Source organism: Ranitomeya imitator, chromosome 5 (assembly GCF_032444005.1).
Source record: "Ranitomeya imitator isolate aRanImi1 chromosome 5, aRanImi1.pri, whole genome shotgun sequence".
Classification (NCBI taxonomy): domain Eukaryota; kingdom Metazoa; phylum Chordata; class Amphibia; order Anura; family Dendrobatidae; genus Ranitomeya; species Ranitomeya imitator.
The window spans coordinates 383,401,225-383,420,053 of record NC_091286.1 but is presented as its reverse complement, the minus strand read 5'-3'; the positions used below and the strand labels follow the sequence as shown (position 1 = coordinate 383,420,053).

The following is an 18,829-nucleotide window of genomic DNA, read 5'->3' as shown; positions in this document are numbered from 1 at the left end:
CTGACACAGGGGAACGACAGGGCTCCACAGGGTGAAGACAGGATGGCAGTGACAGCCATGCCAGAAATTGTGACCTGTTTAAGTGGGGACTGTCGGTTCCAGGAAGACCAATTGGGTGGTGGTGACTTCCATTCAGATGATGACACCAGTGGAAAAGAGTGCAGTAAGGCTGACTCAGGTACCGCTGGCAAGTCTTCCTCCCGTCGCCGGAGACGTAGGAAAGGCAAAGGGGCTGAACCAGTTGCACCTTGTGAAGATGTGACGGAAGAGGGTGAAGGCTCCAGAAAATCTGGTGCTGAGGACTTGAAGTGTCTGGAGTACTTTAAAGTCCCAGGGGAACGGGACGAACCTAAGGATGTCACCGCTGAGACCCAAAAGAGGGCTGACGCTGACAGTGCAACGTCTGAAGGTGCAGATGTGGAGGAGGCCACCAAAGAAGTGGTGCCTGAAGTAGATACCTCCTTAAGTGACACATGCTCCACCAATCCGGAGGATGGGAGAAGCGAGATAGAGCTGCTCATAGAGTCTCTCGAACAAGAAAAGGCCCTGAGACAAATGGCGGAGCACAGGTTGGATGAGCTGGAGAAGGAGGTCTCTGAGCTCAGAGGTCACCTGACAGTGTGGCACAGTGAGAATAAGGCCTTAGGCGAAAATGTGGTAGTGCTCCGAGAAGCAGTAAGAAGTCTTCTGTCAGAGGAGAAGTTACGGGTCCGAGACGTACAGCAGTCATCCCCGAGTGATAACAAGGCGGAGCTGCCGATACCCATCTTGGCAAAGGTTGTTGAGAAGGGTAAAACTGAGGAAGAGCTCGCGGTAAAGGCAGAACAAGACAGTTGCCCAGTCGTGACCGATGTCTTGATGGAAGTTCCGAAGGTAAACCAGGAGCCATCTGTTCATGAAGAAAATGAGACCTTGTTCTTCAAGTGTGTTGTGGAGATACCCGAGGACGTGCGGAGTGCATGTGCCAGTGAGGGTGCGCATGAGGCTTTTAAAAAGGCAGTGGAAGCATGTAGTGTGCACTGGGCACCAGAGACAGAACAGTTGGTGATTTTGTCGACTAAAGAAGTCACAATGAAGCGGGTGGCTATCCTGAGGGATATGCACCTACAATGTCTCCACACGAAACGGATGATCCTGTTGAGAAATGAGGAAGCTGCTCGACGTCTGGAGCTTGCGAAAGAAGCTCAAAAACGGCTAGGCTTTGTGGAAGAAGTCATCCTGGTACCCGGAAGTTTGGTGGGGAAAATCGTCGGAAGACTTGGGAGAGTGATGCAGGAGATAGTGAATAAATCCAGTGTGAGGAGACTGAGGATTCTGGCTGATGACGAGGCCCAGGATGTGGGTGAAGATGGGATGGTTCCATTGCTTGTTCTCGGGTCCGTAGAAAGTCTTGAGAATATCCGGATGCTCCTTGGGTATCGCGTGGCGTACCTAAAAGAAATCGAGCAGCTAAGACGTGAGAGGGAGCAGATCAATAAAGAGCTGCAGAAAATGCAAAACAGATGGCCGCCAGCATCATCTCACGAGTTAGAGAGGCGAAGAGGTTCGCTAAGGGCTGAAGGTCCTCAAGTTGAAGCAAACAGAGGACATAAAGACAATAGAAGAAATGGCCAGCAGAGAGGTTACAGAAAGAGGCCTGATGAAAGAGACAAAAGTAGTGTCGTCTCAGTTAGCTCAGGGCTGAGTGACTTAGGTGGGAGACCCGGTAGCGGACCTGTTGACAAACAGTCAGTCCAGACAGGTGGTATGGGTGCAAGGGGATTGCGACACCAGATTGACCATGATGCCCAAACCCGACTGAGGGGGCCCTCTCGACTGGTATGGCAAGGTGACTTGGGTACCCGGTCTCGAGGCCCCTGGGCTAAGACAAATGTTCAACCCCACAAGTTTGAACAGAGGGGGGGGTATGTGATGCAGTGACCCCTGTAACAGGTAGGGGGCACTGCATGGTCTCCCCAGTATGCGCACGGAGGCGTATTGAGGCCATGCGTGGCAATTGTGTGCATGGATGTGATGGTGAGACAGTTTCTGGAATTGTGGTTAATGGGAGGTATGTGTCACAGGGATGGATGCTCCCTGCGATGCAACCCGGAGTATCTTGTCTTTAGAGCGCGTGAGCACTGAAGATGTCATTTAGTGCACATGGGTCCGGGTTGCGGGTAGCTATGAGAGATGGGATGGTCTGGCTACCCACATACCTCACTCTGAGTGGGGGTGCTCACTGTATCTTTTTCCCTGCAGGTGTTTGAGGACCTGCAGTGATGTCATGATCATGTGACCAGTGCATGTGATGTTACCTCACCTGTGGGTGTGGTTACAGGCTACCTAAAGGAGGTGTGTTAGCACATGGTAGTGAGTGTTTGGGAGTCTGCAAGTCTGGACAGACTTCCATGTGTCCTGGCTGGACACTGCAGAGGGGCCCTGTGTATGAGTGACCTGTGGAAGCCTGTGCTGCTTCCTGGAAAGCACATGCTAGCGTTGGAGGTCCTGGGAGTAGGACTGGATCCCTGAGCAGAGCAGTGGAACTTGGGGAAGCTACAGTCCTCGGTGGGTCTGGACTGACTGAGATATGCCGCAAAGGCAAGTTGGTGATCCCCGTTTGGCAGCTTCTCCAGAAGAGAGGAAGAGAGGAACTTGGGGAAGCTACAGTCCTCGGTGGGTCTGGACTGACTGAGATATGCCGCAAAGGCAAGTTGGTGATCCCCGTTTGGCAGCTTCTCCAGAAGAGAGGACTGACAAGGAGTCAGCTGGTGGAGCAGGAGCTCCCGTAAGGTACCTTCATAGACTGTTGGTCCTTATTGTGTTCTGTGAACTGTGTGGTAACCCACGGCAACTGGTCAGGAGGACCATCGTGTTTAGTTGCTGCAACCTGTGTTCTATGAACTGTGTGGTAACCCACGGCAACTGGTCAGGAGGACCAGCGTGATTAGTTACCACAGACTAAGGTTCTGAGACTTAATGTGAAAATAATGTGTTAACGAATGGACTACATGTAAGACAGTGATATGCAACTTGGCTTACGATGCGGTTTATGCTGTACAAAATAAACCGTATGGACTGTTTTGTTTGAAAAAATCGTGCCCGAGTACGTCAATCCCGTGCCAAGCGAGTAATCCCCTACCCGTTAGTAAGAGCAATCTTACTATAAATATATATCGGCATAATGTGTTAATGTGTGGTCTTTATGGGAGTATTATGTGATAAATATATATGGCGGCATTATACGTGATCCATATGGTATTGTGCTGGTCTAGGGAGGTCACAGAGATGTATGGTGGAAGGAGCAGGGGGATAGGAGCTCAGAGTATTTCAGGAGAGCAGTGTACTGGTCTATGGGGGGGAGTGTGCTCACTCTTTCTGGCGCTTTGCCTGGCAATTTCCACTTGCCCTGTAGCGGTAGCAAGTGGGGTTCATATTTGTGGGGTTGATGTCACCTTTATATTGTCCGGTGACATCAAGCCCACGGCTTAGTAATGGAGAGGTGTCTATAAGACATCCATCCATTACTAATCCTATAGTTGTGTTGTAAATAAACACACGGCCAGAATAAAGTCCTTTATTAATCTTAATTGAACCATACTTACCGAACGCATAATCCTCGACTCCCTCGACTTTCCCCCAAAAATACTAAACCACAATGGGGAAAGACATGCAGGGGGGGGAGAGGAGTGCATAGGAGGGAGAGTGACCCATGGAGAGACATGCAGGGGGGAGAGGAGTGCATAGGAGGGAGAGCGACCCATGGGTAGAGAGGAGTGCATAGGAGAGGATTAGATACTAACTGCTGTGCCGAGTATCTAATCCTGTCCTGTGTGATACTGACTGCTGAGCCGTGTATATAATCGTTTCCTGTGTGATACTGACTGCTGAGCCAAGTATCTAATCCTATCCTGTGTGATACTGACTGCTGAGCCGTGTATCTAATCCTATCCTGTATGATACTGTGCTGAGCCGTGTATTGAATCCTATCTTGTGTGATACTGTACACAGGACAGGATTAGAAACACATCACTGGATTAGATACACAGCTCAGCAGTCAGTGTCACCCAGGACAGGATTAGGTACACAGGACAGGATTAGGTACACAGGACAGGATTAGATACACAGGACAAGATTAGATACACAGGACAGAGGTAGCAGTGGTAGATGGTATATAGAGGCAGGTAGCAGTAGTAGGTGGTATATAGAGGCAGGTAGCAGTGGTAGGTGGTATATAGAGGCAGGTAGCAGTGGTATATAGAGGCAGGTAGCAGTGGTAGGTGGTATATAGAGGCAGGTAGGAGTGGTAGGTGGTATATAGAGGCAGGTAGCAGTGGTATATAGAGACAGGAAGCAATGGTAGGTGGTATATAGAGGCAGGTAGCAGTGGTAGGTGGTAGATAAAGGCAGGTAGCAGTGGTATAAAGCAGTGGTCCCCAACTCCAGGCCTCGAGGGCCGCCAACAGTGCATGTTTTCAGGATTTCCTTAGTATTGCATAGGGGTTGGAATCATCACCTGTGCAGATGATCACATTACCACCGATGCAATACTAAAGAAATCCTGAAAACCTGCACTGTTGGCGGCCCTCGAGGCCTGGAGTTGGGGACCCCTGGTATAAAGAGTCAGGTAGCAGTGGTAGGTGGCATATAGAGGCAGGTAACAGTGTTATATAGAGGCAGATAGCAGTGGTATCTAGAGGCAGATAGCAGTGGTATATAGAGGTAGATAGCAGTGGTATATAGAGGCAGATAGCAGTGGTAGGTAGTATATAGAGGTAGCAGTGGTAGGTGGTATATAGAAGCAAGTAGCAGTGGTATATAGAGACAGGCAGCAGTGGTAGGTGGTATATAAAGGCAGGCAGCAGTGGTATATAGAGGCAGGTAGCAGTGGTAGGTGGTATATAGAGGCAGATAGCAGTGGTATATAGAGGAAGGTAGCAGTGGTAGGTGGTATATAGAGGCAGATAGCAGTGGCATATAGGGCAGATAGCAGTGGTATATAGAGGCAGATAGCAGTGGTATATAGAGGCAGGTAGCTGTAGTATATAGAGGCAAGTAGCAGTGGTAGGTGGTATATAGAAGCAAGTAGCAGTGGTATATAGAGGCAGGCAGCAGTGGTAGGTGGTATATAAAAGCAGATAGCAGTGGCATATAGGGCAGATAGCAGTGGTATATAGAGGCAGATAGCAGTGGTATATAGAGGCCGGTAGCTGTAGTATATAGAGGCAGGTAGCAGTGGTAGGTGGTATATAGAAGCAGGTAGCAGTGGTAGGTGGTATATATATGGGCAGGTAACAGTGGTAGGTATTATACAGTATAGAGGCAGGTAACAGTGGTATATAGAGGCAGGTAGCAGTGGTAGGTGGTATATAGAGGCAGGTAGCAGTGGTAGGTGCATAAGAAAAAAAAACATGTACTTACCTTCCCTCCACTCACAGGAAGTGCTGAATCATGTTCAGGGCAGATCAGTGTGACACTCTCCCTGCTGTGCTCTGAACAGGTCGGCAGTGATTGCAGCATGTCCTGTAATAAGTACAGGATGCAATCACCGCTCCTCGCTGCAGATACTTACCCTGGACCCTCGCTTCACAGCAGCTTCTCCCCGGCAGCTCCTGCCATCGCATGCACTGAGCTGTGTATGCGATGACAGATGAAAATAAAGCAACAAAATAGCCGCCGTCTCCTCCCACAGCTGTGACCCAGCAGCCTAGAGGGTGTGCCCAAGTCACAGCTAACAGGCAGGAGGAACGGTAAGGGATGCGGTCGGAGTCTGACCGCAGTCTCTTATGTCCATGACTGCCGTAAGTGAGTTGTGCAAGTGTCGTGCCCAGACACTTGCGCCCCCACTAACAAAAATGGCAGCCTCCAGTGGAAAAAATAAAAGGGAATAAATAAAAAACTATGATAGTAGTTAATGTAATTTCATATAAAAAATAATTGATTATATAATCAATAATTATTAACCCCTTAATCCCATATGACATACTATTCCGTTGAGGTGACCTGGGACTTAATCCCCAGAGACGGGATAGTACGTCTATGTGATCGCGTTGCTCCGAGGGTCTCCTACCTCCTCCTTCCTGTAGGTCCTGGATCCAATATTGCCACTGGGCTGCCTCCGGGTCCTGCAGGGAGGTGGCTTGCAAGCGCCCGCAAGCGTCTCTGCAGTGCCTGTCAGAACGCTGATCTGACACAGTGCACTGCAAAGTGTCAGATCAGCGATCTAACCCTATAACATGATGCCCCCCCCTTGGGTAATGTTATAAGGTAAAAAAAAAAAAATATTCACACATGTAAAAAAAAAAAAATTCTTAAGTAAAGAAAAAAAAAATATTGCTCCCATAAATACATTTCTTTATCTAAAAAAAAACAATAAAAGTACACATATTTAGTACCGCCGCGTCCGTAACGACCCGACCTATAAAACTGTCCCACTAGTTAACCCTTTCAGTGATCATCGTAAAAAAAACGCCGAACAAAAAGTAGAAAAACACGCAATCAAAAAGACGGATATAAATAACCATGGTACCGCTGAAAACATCATCTTGTCCCGTAAAAAACGACCTGCAAAACAGCATCATCAGTGAAAAAATAAAAAAGTTATAGTCCTCAGAATAAAGCGATGCAGAAATAATTATTTTTTCTATAAAATAGTTTTTATCGCATAAAAGCGCCAAAACATAAAAAAAATACATAAATGAGGTATCGCTGTAATCGTACTGACCCGAAGAATAAAACTGCTTTATCAATTTTACCAAACGTGGAATGGTATAAACGCACCCCTCCAAAAAGAAATTCATGAATAGCTGGTTTTTGGTCATTCTGCCTCACAAAAATCGGAATAAAAAGCGATCAAAAAATGTCACATGCCCGAACATTGTACCAATAAAAATGTCAACTAGTTCTGCAAAAAACAAGACCTCACATGACTCTGTGGACCAAAATATTGAAAAATTATAGCTCTCAAAATGTGGAGACGAAAAAACTATTCTTTGCAATAAAAAGCATCTTTTAGTGTGTGACGGCTACCAATCACAAAAATCGACTAAAAAAACTGCTATAAAAGTAAATCAAACTCCCCTTCATGACCCCCTTAGTTAGGAAAAATAATAAAATAATAAAATGTATTTCCATTTTCCCATTAGGGTTAGGGTTAGGGATAGGATTAGGGTTAGGGTGGGGGCTAGGGTTAGGGCTAAGGTTGGGGTTAGGGTTGGGGCTAGGGTTAGGGCAAGGGTTAGGATTGGGGCTAGGGTCAGGGTTGGGGCTAGGGTTGGGGCTAGGGTTAGGGTTAGTGTTGGGGATAAGGATAGGGCTATGGGTAGGGTTGGGGCTAGGATTGGGTTTAGGGCTACAGTTAGGGTTGGGGCTAAAGTTAAGGTTCAGGTTGGGGCTAAAGTTAGGGTTAGGGTTGGGGGCTAAAGTTAGCGCTGGGGTTTGGATTACATTTACAGTTGGGATTAGGGATAGGGGTGTGTCAGGGTTAGGGGTGTGGTTAGGGTTATGGTTGGGATTAGGGTTAGGGGTGTGTTGGAGTTAGGGGTGCGGTTAGGGTTGGGATTAGGCTTAGGGGTCTGTTGGGGTTAGAGGTGTTTTGGCATTAGGGGTGTGGTTGGGGGTTATGGGAATGTTCGGGTTAGGGGTGTGGTTAGTTATGGGTAGAGTTGGGATTAGGGTTAGGGGTGTGTTTGGATTAGGGTTTCAGTTAGAATTGGGGGCTTCTACTGTTTAGGCACATCAGGGGCTCTCCAAAAGCGATATGGCGTCCGATCTCAATTCCAGCCAAATCTGCGTTAAAAATGTAAAACAGTGCTCCTTCGCTTCCGAGCTCTCCCGTGCGCTCAAACAGGGGTTTACCCTAACATATGGGGTATCAGTGTACTCAGGACAAATTGGACAATAACTTTTGGGGTCCAGTTTCTCTTGTTATCCTTGGGAAAATAAAAATTTAGGGGCTAAAAAACTTTTGTGGAAAAAAATATTTTTTATTTTCACGGCTCTGTGTTATAAACTGTAGTGAAACACTTGAGGGTTCAAAGTTCTCACAACACATCTAGATAAGTTCCTTGGGGGGTCTAGTTTCCAATATGGGGTCACTTGTGGGGGTTTCTACTGTTTAGATACATCAGGGGCTCTGCAAATGCAACGTGATGACTGCAGACCATTCCATCTAAGTCTGCATTCCAAATGTCGCTCCTTCCCTCCTGAGCTCTGCCATGTGCCCAAACGGTGGTTCTCCCCCACATCTGGGGTATCAGCATACTCAGGACAAATTGTACAACAACTTTTGAGGTCCAATTTCTCCTGTTACCATTGGGAAAATACAAAACTGGGGGCAAAAAATAATTCTTGTGAAAAAAAAGAATTATTATTTTCACGGCTCTGCGTTATAAACTGTAGTGAAACATTGGGGGTTCAAAGCAATCACAACACATCTAGATAAGTTGCTTACGGGCTCTACTTTCCAAAATAGTGTCAATTGTGGTGGGTTTCACTGTTTAGGCACATCAGGGGCTCTCCAAATGCAACATGGCATCCCATCTTAATTCCAGTCAATTTTGCATTGAAAAGTCAAATGGCACTCCTTCCCTTCCGAGCTCTGCCACGCGCCCAAACAGTGGTTTACCACCACATATCAGATATCAGTGTACTCAGCACAAATTGCACAACAACTTTTAGGTTCCATTTTCTCCTGTTATCCTTGGTAAAATAAAACAAATTGGAGCTGAAGTAAATTTTTTGTGAAAAAAAGTTTAATGTTCGGTTTTTAAAAAAAAATTGCAAAAATTCCTGTGAAACACCTGAAGGGTTAATAAACTTCTTGAATGTGGTTTTGAGCACCGTGAGGGGTGCAGTTTTTTGAATGGTGTCACACTTGGGTATTTTCTATCATATAGACCCCTCAAAATGACTTCAAATGTGATGTGGTCACTAAAAAAAAATGGTGTTGTAAAAATGAGAAATTGCTGGTCAACTTTTAACCCTTATAACTTCCTAACAAAAAAAATTGTGGTTCCAAATTTGTGCTGATGTAAAGTAGACATGTATAAAATGTTACTTGTTAAGTACTTTATGTGACATATCTCTGATTTAAGTGCATAAAAATGCAAAGTTGGAAAAATGCGAAATTTTCAAATTTTTCGCCAAATTTCTGTTTTTTTCACAAATAAATGCAGGTAGTATCAAAGAAATTTTACCACTATCATTAAGTACAATATGTCTCAAGAAAACAATGTCAGAATCATCAGGATCCGCTGAAGTGTTCCAGAGTTATAACCTTATAAAAGGACAGTGGTCAGAATTGTAAAAATTGGCCCGTCATTAAAGTGCAAACCACCCTTGGGGGTTAAGGGGTTAATACAAAAACTAAAATCACGGCACCTTCCCTTTAAGAACAAAACAGCTTGAAAATCATGGAACAATTGAGATTCATTTAGATTAAGATTAGAGATGTGCAGATCTAATACAATTAAGAATTGCCAAATTGCACAATTTTTACTGGTAAATTGAATTACAGAAAAGTTCTCAATAAAATCAAATGCTCCTTTTTATGCTCTGGGGTCTCTTCAGACCACAGAGCATAGTAAATTTAATGTTAAAAAAATCAATATTCATCTTTAGAAAAAAAATACTGTTGTTTTGGTTCAAATTAGTTTTGAAATTTCAACCCATTTGAAAACTTATGAAAACTACTAAATAAGGCCTATCCTAAGCATACCCCAATTAGGGAACCATCCCTTTAATCTTAATGAATAATTTAGACTATCCTTTTTTCTGCTATAGTAATGTATATTGTGTTTTGTTTAATTTTTAGAGTTTTTGGAATGTTTGCACAGACAAATGACAGGGAAACAGTTTACGCCTGGTTTACATTTTCTCATTGGCTGGTGTATGCTAATAGTGCAGCTAATCCAATAATTTACAACTTTCTTAGTGGTAAGTTTTTTGTGTTTTTTTTTTTTTTTGTTTCCTCTGAAAATAATGTAAAATCAATAGAATGAAAAAGTAAAAGGTTTTTGATTAAATTATTATGTTAAGAAAAGTGTAGACAGTAACCTGAAAGAATAAATGAAATAGATAATTATTGTGCCCTTTGTAAGCAGAATATAAATAAACAAGCATTCTATTTTAATTAAAATGCCATGTTAAACTCTTAGTATTATAGCAATGATAACTTCACTGGAAAACCAGTTTTTTTTACTTAAATTAGTATACTTCACAAGGTCTAAGGGGTAAGGTTTCTCCTTGTGGAGAGTGACATACCAGCTCTGGCTTGTCAAGGTAAGGAGGCTTATTCGCCATGCAATGCTCCTCTGGGAAATTTAATATGCAAATTGCCTCTTCAGCGAAAAAGAGGACTTGAAATCTATAGTGCCACCTTTTGGAAGCAGCGATCCTGCAAGTCACAATCAACCCTTTCACGAGTCTTGCAATTTGACTTAGGATAAAAGCCAAATCAGTATCTCAATTCGCAATTGTATCTATTCAGCTCTGGGGGGCTCAGAGAAGAAAAATTGTATTACTGCAAATTTCATTTTTTGGAACAATTTGTCAAACTTAGCAAACTTGTATTTCAAAAGATTCCATAATCTTTATTGATAACCTTTACCGTAGGCAGTGAATGGAGGGTTCTTTTCACATGGGAACCATGGGATCACTATGCTTTCAGCCATTGGGAATACAAGAGGATGGACTCTCAGTTGTAATAAATGTATCCCCTATCCAGTATGTAAATACATATACAATACATTATATTCATTTAACTACCCCTTTCAATTAAGCATTAAAAAAACCTGTTACTTTTGCCAGAATTTTTCAGCTTCTAGCACTCCAGGGGCAATCCACATCTTTAGACCCCTTTACACAGCAATATTTAACATTCTTTTAATTTCTTTAGGAAAATTTAGAGAAGAATTCAAAGCAGCTTTTTCATGTTGTTGCATTGGAGATAACAATAATCAAGATGAACATCTAACAAGAGGAAGAGCCAGCACTGGAAGTAGAAAATCACTGACTACACAGATCAGCAACTTTGATAATGTGTCAAGAATATCAGAAAATGTTGTCCTAACAAATATTAGCAGTCTGAAATGAAATGGTAATGGACAAGCGCAAAACTAGTAGCATTTGAAATGAATGAAATGCAGTGTGATGACGTTCAGATCTGGGAAATGTGCTGTTTTTACTTATAAAGTCATTTATTTATTATTTCGAAATGAATGTTAAAAAGCTAAGAAGCCATAAAATGAAAATATAGAATGAATTTATGTTGCCAATAAAAAATGAGAATTCTATTAAGAGAAAGCTTTAATGGAAAACTAATTAAAAATAACTTTTCACCAAATTTTTCATGTACACACAATTTAAAAGGAACTGCAGAGCAAAATAAAACTTTTTCTAATTCCACCTCTCTGTTCAAGACATACTAGCAATCAAAATATTTGGTACCTAAACAGTTATTTTCAAGTATGCATTACCAGAGAGATTTCACTGTGGGTGTGTACTTCTTATTTTTCGAATGCTGAGCATTCAGAAGCAGGCAGTAACATATTGTGGAAAGTTAATCACGCTCCTGCAGTAGCTTAGACATCAACCTGCAGTGAGGGGAACAGATTGTCAGTACTTGTCTCACACTGAGCCTGCTCTAAGCTATTGCGGATGAGTGATCTTATTTCCCCAGTGAGTTGCTCCCTACGTATAATTGGTCAGCATCAGAAAAAGGAAGATGGACATGCCCCCAGTGAAATCTCTCTGGCAATGCAAACTTAGACTTTATAAAAATTAACTGATTAGGCACCAAATACTTTGATTGCTTATATCTCTGCTTTGATGATTCAAAATAAAAATAATACAATGCCTTGTTCTTCTCCGTAGCACCTATTATACCATGTTTCCAGTTCAACATGAAAAATTTGGTGAACAGTCTTCTTTTAGAAAGTGGATAATGTGTCTACATTGTATAAGATTTAACACTTACTTCTGCGCCAGTGGTCATTTTATTCCAATTATGCCATAATCATTGTACATGACTTACATAATACATATACTTCTCAGATTACAAGAATGTTTTTCAACAAGTTATAATTAGTGAGAAAACAATTTTTATTGTAAGCTAGCAAATTATACGTTGTTCCTCCGCCATAGGGCACCATGGCAATATACTTGTTATTTTTTTTATTTAACTGAATTAAATAGTAAAAAAATATGTTTTAGAACTATATAGAAGTTTTTAACTTAACTTTTGTAATCTGTTCAAATTTGGTGATGAGCAGCACCAATGCCTCAACCCTGGTGAACTAACACATCACGACTGGGTCATCAATTGTAATACTACTTTACTTTAAATAATGACAGCAACATACCATCTAGAAGAAAACTTTTTCATTTCTATTATCCTGACAAAATCACAAGGTCATTGATGTTTTAGCTCTTACATTTGTTATATTTTCCTCAAGATCAAACTCAAGAACGGTTTAATCATTGTAAGAAAAGCCATCCATTTACTTTGTCACCTGGAGTTTTAAGAAAATAAGTCCTCTGCAATTTAAGTAAATGCTTGATGCCACTTACCTGTTTAAACCCATTAATAGGAAGCACGTTTAAAGAAAATATATTGCTAAATCTGAACACTTTTAAGGTCCTGCCATTCAGGTCTAAGTACTATGTTGTGATCAGTGTTATTTCTATGAAATGTAAACATTTAAAGTATTAAGTGATTATTAATTTACGTAACGGTAAAGGTAAAAATAGAAAGGCTTCTACTTTATGTGCATTGAAAAATTGGTAACATTTGCTGTCATTAACTTGGAGACTAATTACTTTAATATCTATGAAATAAAATGGTGTGAAAATGTGTCACACCTATTTATGTCAACAGATGCTAAAACAAGCAATAGTCTATTCATCTGTTAGGATAATGGAAGAATATAGAGAGGTGCCAGGTTAAGGAAAGAGAGAGTCTTTAAAATTTCTCTGATACCTAGGATTTCACTTCAATAAACAATTAAATTTTGATATATAAAAAATCCTTAATTGTTCACAAAATCAGAAAAGTACCTATATTTTTTGTGGACGATAGACAATGTGGTACGAGAGACGAACAGTGTTAAGACAACAGTAACATATAACAGAAATCCCGATATTCTATCATTTTTTTTTGTGAATACAGAAAGGGCTGAGAGTTTATATCACTTTCACATGTTATCTTTTCCCAGCTGCAGACCATTGTACATTTATAACTTATTTTCTTAAAATATGCACATTTAGTAAGATGAGTGAATGAAATGGTATATTGCTGCATGTATTTTATTCACAAATGATTTTTATACTATAACAAATTTTACTATCACTTTCATATAAATATTTATTTTTAATTATTATTATTATTATTATTATTATTCATGATTATATTATCAGAATCATCTATAACATGACATGATATTGGGTTATTGGTGCTTCTATTTCCAGATTAAAATAATATTTGCCATAAGGGAAGATAAAATTTAGATATTTTTTTAGCACACAATCCTTTTAGTTGTTAATTAAATATTATTATTATTATTATTTATTATTATAGCGCCATTTATTCCATGGCGCTTTACATGTGAGGAGGGGTATACATAAGAAAACAAGTACAATAATCTTGAACAATACAAGTCACAACTGGTACAGGAGGAGAGAGGACCCTGCCCGCGAGGGCTTACAATCTACAAGGGATGGGTGCGGATACAGTAGGTAGGGTAGAGCTGGCCGTGCAGCGGTTTGGTCGATCGGTGGTTACTGCAGGTTGTAGGCTTGTCGGAAGAGGTGGGTCTTCAGGTTCTTTTTGAAGGTTTCGATGGTAGGCGAGAGTCTGATATGTTGTGGTAGAGAATTCCAGAGTAGGGGGGATAAATAAAGCATAAACAACCTTTGTTATATGCTTGTGTTTGATTGACTAATAATGTAGTAGAAGTGGGTCTTGCTTTGGATTTCCTCCTATGAATAAGGATGGCGATCTTCTACAAAATACCAACTACTCTAAAAGGCTCAGCTTGTCTGTGCATTGCAAGAGTGGATAATTTATTTTAATAGGTACTATGCGATTCTTAATAATGTCTACTCCCCTTGCAATGTTTGATGATGGATGGAATATCAGGTATAACACTCCCATCATTAACTTATTGTTGCCGGCCTCTGATCGAAACAAAACTACCAAAGGGCGGTCAGAAGATTCGGGCTTAAAAATAACATATATTATACTTTGGTTTACTGTTTAATACCATCCTTTTTTTGTATTATCAACGTTAGCAAAAATGAATTGATTCTCATTTCTTCTGAACTTGCATTGAAACTTGAGATGAAAGAATTGATTTGCACAACCTTGGTCCACAGTCCAGGTAAATGCTCTCTGGTTGCAGATAGGAGCTGTGCAAATTTCTTTACCTTCCGGAATCCCAGTCTTGGCTTATGATTAGGCTGGGTCGACATCACCTGTGCGCCACACAAATGATGTCTCACCATACCAGTAGATCAAATGCAGCACCAAAGAACCTGGAAGCTATGGAGATTCACGCAACTCTTCTCTGTGCCCAGAAAAAGCTGACTTGGATCATGGACCGCTGTTGTATGAAGGGATCTACTCATCTTCAGTGAAACCCTTAAGCAAAATGAAAATATTTAAACATTTATATTTATTTTTTAAAATGATCATTTAATTTTTTTAAAGTCATAAACATATATATGGCTTGGGGACATGTGAGAGTTCATGTAGGTAATGTCAAAGGTAGGAGTCAAAGCAGATTGTGTTCACTTCATATTCCACTTTCAACTTTTAATTTGTAATTATTCATACAGTTTTTGTGGCAGTTTGGGATTTAGTTGTAATAAGCCAACCATGGAAATGGATGCTGAAGAAAGCAGAAGCCTCTCTCTCAAATATTTCCTTCTCTTTGGATCTACGTCTGTCTTTAATTAAAAAAGAGGCTATTAAAACTGTATGTTTGATTCCAGCCTTACGATAACTTACAGCTACAGCTTTGCATTTAGCCAATGTTACTACTACATCTTTCTTCTGGATATTTTATTTCACCAAACATGTATGCTACTGTGATTCAGTGTATTTAGAATACAACTTTTGTGTTATAGTGACTATTTCAGCTGTAGCACCAATATAAGGCTGTGATGCTTTCCCCTAATGAAAATAGATTCAGTGCAAGCCATATAATAACTACGATAACATTAATCCGTAGCTCGTTTTCTATCTTTAATTTAAAACAAGCAATAAAGCCAAGAGAAAATAAACTGAAATCATCAAAAGAACATTGAATGTGAACTTGTTGTGCTTAATTAATGTTCTGACAATTGATTGTACTGTAAACTGTAATATTTGGGATCATTGTAGCTCTGTTGATATTGCTGTTCTTATGTATTGATTCTGATTACAGTGGCATGTAAAAGTTTGGGCACCCTTGGTCAAAATTACTGTTATTGTAAAGAGTTAAACAAGTTGAGCAACTATTTGTTTGCTCAGATAACTTTGAGCAAGGTTTCAGACATTAATTAGCCTGTTAGCATTATGGCTTGTTCACTATCATCATTAGGAAGGGCCAGGTGATGCAAATTTCCCACCTCATTCACAGTATGTATTACAATTTAGAGCTGCATTCACAATTCTGCTGGTCATCATTGGACACAGATGACAATCTTATTGGAAAACGCAACTCTATCAGCTAAAACAAGCTTCATGTCATGGCTCAGTTTGGGGATGCAATCCAGTGACCTGTAGCTTCATGGTCCGTTTGTCTGTCTGTTGAGATAATGCTCTTTTCCTTCCCTGTCCAAATGCTGATTGTTCCTATTGTCTTTATTATCCCCTCTTGGTTTCCTCCTTTCCAGGTGTTTTCCATTTTTCCATTTTGGTTTCCTCAATCACATTTTGGGCGGGGCTTTATATGTTATCCATTCATTAACCCCTTCCCGACCCATGACGCCACGTAGGCGTCATGAAAGTCGGTGCCATTCCGACCCATGACGCCTATGTGGCGTCATGGAAAGATCGCGTCCCTGCAGATCGGGTGAAAGGGTTAACTCCCATTTCACCCGATCTGCAGGGACAGGGGGAGTGGTAGTTTAGCCCAGGGGGGGTGGCTTCACCCCCTCGTGGCTACGATCGCTCTGATTGGCTGTTGAAAGTGAAACTGCCAATCAGAGCGATTTGTAATATTTCACCTATTATAACGGGTGAAATATTACAATCCAGCCATGGCCGATGCTGAAATATCATCGGCCATGGCTGGAAATACTAATGTGCCCCCACCCCACCCCACCGATCGCCCCCCCCAGCCCTCCGATCTGGCCGGTACACTGCTCCGGCTCCCCTCCGTCCAGTGCTCCGCTCCCCCCCGTGCTCTTGTCCGCTCCCCCCGTGCTCCAATCACCCCCCCGTGCTCCAATCACCCCCCCTGCACTCCGATCCACCCCCGGTGCTCCGTTCCACCCCCCCGTGCTCCATTCCAGCCCCCCCGTGCTCCGTTCCACGCCCCCCGTGCTCCGTTCCATCCCTCCCGCACTCCGATCTCCCCCCCCGTGGTCCCCCCCCACCCCATCATACTTACCGATCCAGCCGGGGTCCCGTCCGTCTTCTCCCTGGGCGCCGCCATCTTCCAAAATGGCGGGCGCATGCACAGTGCGCCCGCCGAATCTGCCGGCCGGCAGATTCGTTCCAAAGTGCATTTTGATCACTGAGATAGATTATATCTCAGTGATCAAAATAAAAAAAATAATAAATGACCCCCCCCCCCTTTGTCACCCCCATAGGTAGGGACAATAAAAAAATAAAGAAATTTTTTTTTCCCACTAATGTTAGAATAGGGGTAGGGTTAGGGCTAGGGTTAGGGGTAGGGTTAGGGGTAGGGTTAGGGGTAGGGTTAGAGCTAGGGTTAGGGCTAGGGGTAGGGTTAGGGGTAGGGTTCGGGTTAGGGCTAGGGGTAGGGTTAGGGTTAGGGCTAGGGTTAGGGTTTCGGTATGTGCACACGTATTCTGGTCCTCTGCGGATTTTTCCGCTGCGGATTTGATAAATCCGCAGTGCTAAACCGCTGCGGATTTATGGCGGATTTACCGCGGTTTTTCTGCGCATTTCACTGCGGTTTTACAACTGCGATTTTCTATTTGAGCAGTTGTAAAACCGCTGCGGAATCCGCACAAAGAAGTGACATGCTGCGGAATGTAAACCGCTGCGTTTCCGTGCAGTTTTTCCGCAGCATGGGCACAGCGATTTTTGTTTCCCGTAGGTTTACATTGAACTGTAAACTCATGGGAAACTGCTGCGGATCCGCAGCGTTTTCCGCAGCGTGTGCACATACCTTTAGAATTAGGCTATGTGCACACGGTGCGGATTTGGCTGCGGATCCGCAGCAGTGTTCCATCAGGTTTACAGTACCATGTAAACATATTGAAAACCAAATCCGCTGTGCCCATGGTGCGGAAAATACCGCGCGGAAACGCTGCGTTGTATTTTCCGCAGCATGTCAATTCTTTGTGCGGATTCTGCAGCGTTTTACACCTGTTCCTCAATAGGAATCCGCAGGTGAAATCCGCACAAAAAACACTGGAAATCCGCGGAAAATCCGCAGGTAAAACGCAGTGCCTTTTACCCGCGGATTTTTCAAAAATGGTGCGAAAATATCTCACACGAATCCGCAACGTGGGCACATAGCCTTAGGGTTAAGGTTGGAATTAGGGTTGTGGTTAGGGTTGTGTTTAGGGTTATGGCTACAGTTGGGATTAGGGTTAGGGGTGTGTTGGGGTTAGTGTTGGAGGTAGAATTGAGGGGTTACCACTGTTTAGGCACATCAGGGGTCTCCAAACGCAACATGGCGCCACCATTGATTCCAGCCAATCTCGTATTCAAAAAGTCAAATGGTGCTCCCTCACTTCCGAGCCCTGACATGTGCTCAAACAGTGGTTTACCCCCATATATGGGGTACCAGCATACTCAGGACAAACTGCGCAACAATTACTGGGGTCCAATTTCTCCTGTTACCCTTGTGAATCAAAAAAAATGCTTGCTAAAACATAATTTTTGAGGAAAGAAAAATGATTTTTTATTTTCACGGCTCTGCGTTGTAAACGTCTGTGAAGCACTTGGGGGTTCAAAGTGCTCACCACATATCTAGATAAGTTCCTTTGGGGGTCTAGTTTCCAAAATGGGGTCACTTGTGGGGGGTTTCTACTGTTTAGGCACACCAGGGGCTCTGCAAACGCAACATGACACCCGCAGACCATTCCATCAAAGTCTGCATTTCAAAAGTCACTACTTCCCTTCTGAGCCCCGACGTGTGCCCAAACAGTGGTTTACCCCCACTCATGGGGTATCAGCGTACTCAGGAGAAACTGGACAACAACTTTTGGGGTCCAATTTCTCCTGTAACCCTTGGGAAAATAAAAAATTCTGGGCTAAATAATTATTTTTGAGGAAAGAAAACGTATTTATTATTTTCACGGCTCTGCATTATAAACTTCTATGAAGCACTTGGGGGTTCAAAGTGCTCACCACACATCTAGATAAGTTCCTTTCGGGGTCTAGTTTCCAAAATGGGGTCACTTGTGGGGGGTTTCTACTGTTTAGGCACATCAGGGGCTCTGCAAACGCAACGTGACGCCCGCAGAGCATTCCATCAAAGTCTGCATTTCAAAACGTCACTACTTCACTTCCGAGCCCCGGCATGTGCCCAAACAGTGGTTTACACCCACATATGGGGTATCAGCGTACTCAGGAGAAACTGGACAACAACTTTTGGGGTCCAATTTCTTCTGTAACCCTTGGGAAAATAAAAAATTCTGGGCTAAAAGATCATTTTTGAGAAAATAT

General features: G+C 42.4%; 1 protein-coding gene across 1 annotated transcript in view; it reads left to right on the top strand.

Moving 5' to 3' along the window:
- HCRTR2 (hypocretin receptor 2) overlaps positions 1–11,274 on the top strand; it is a 212,713-nt gene extending 201,439 nt beyond the window's left edge. Inside the window, exons 6-7 of the mRNA XM_069768020.1 lie at positions 9,794–9,915; positions 10,877–11,274. Of these exons, the coding sequence (XP_069624121.1) occupies positions 9,794–9,915; positions 10,877–11,073 (319 nt within the window). The 3' untranslated portion in view covers positions 11,074–11,274. The remainder of the gene's footprint in view (positions 1–9,793; positions 9,916–10,876) is intronic.
- The last annotated feature ends 7,555 nt before the right edge of the window (positions 11,275–18,829 follow it).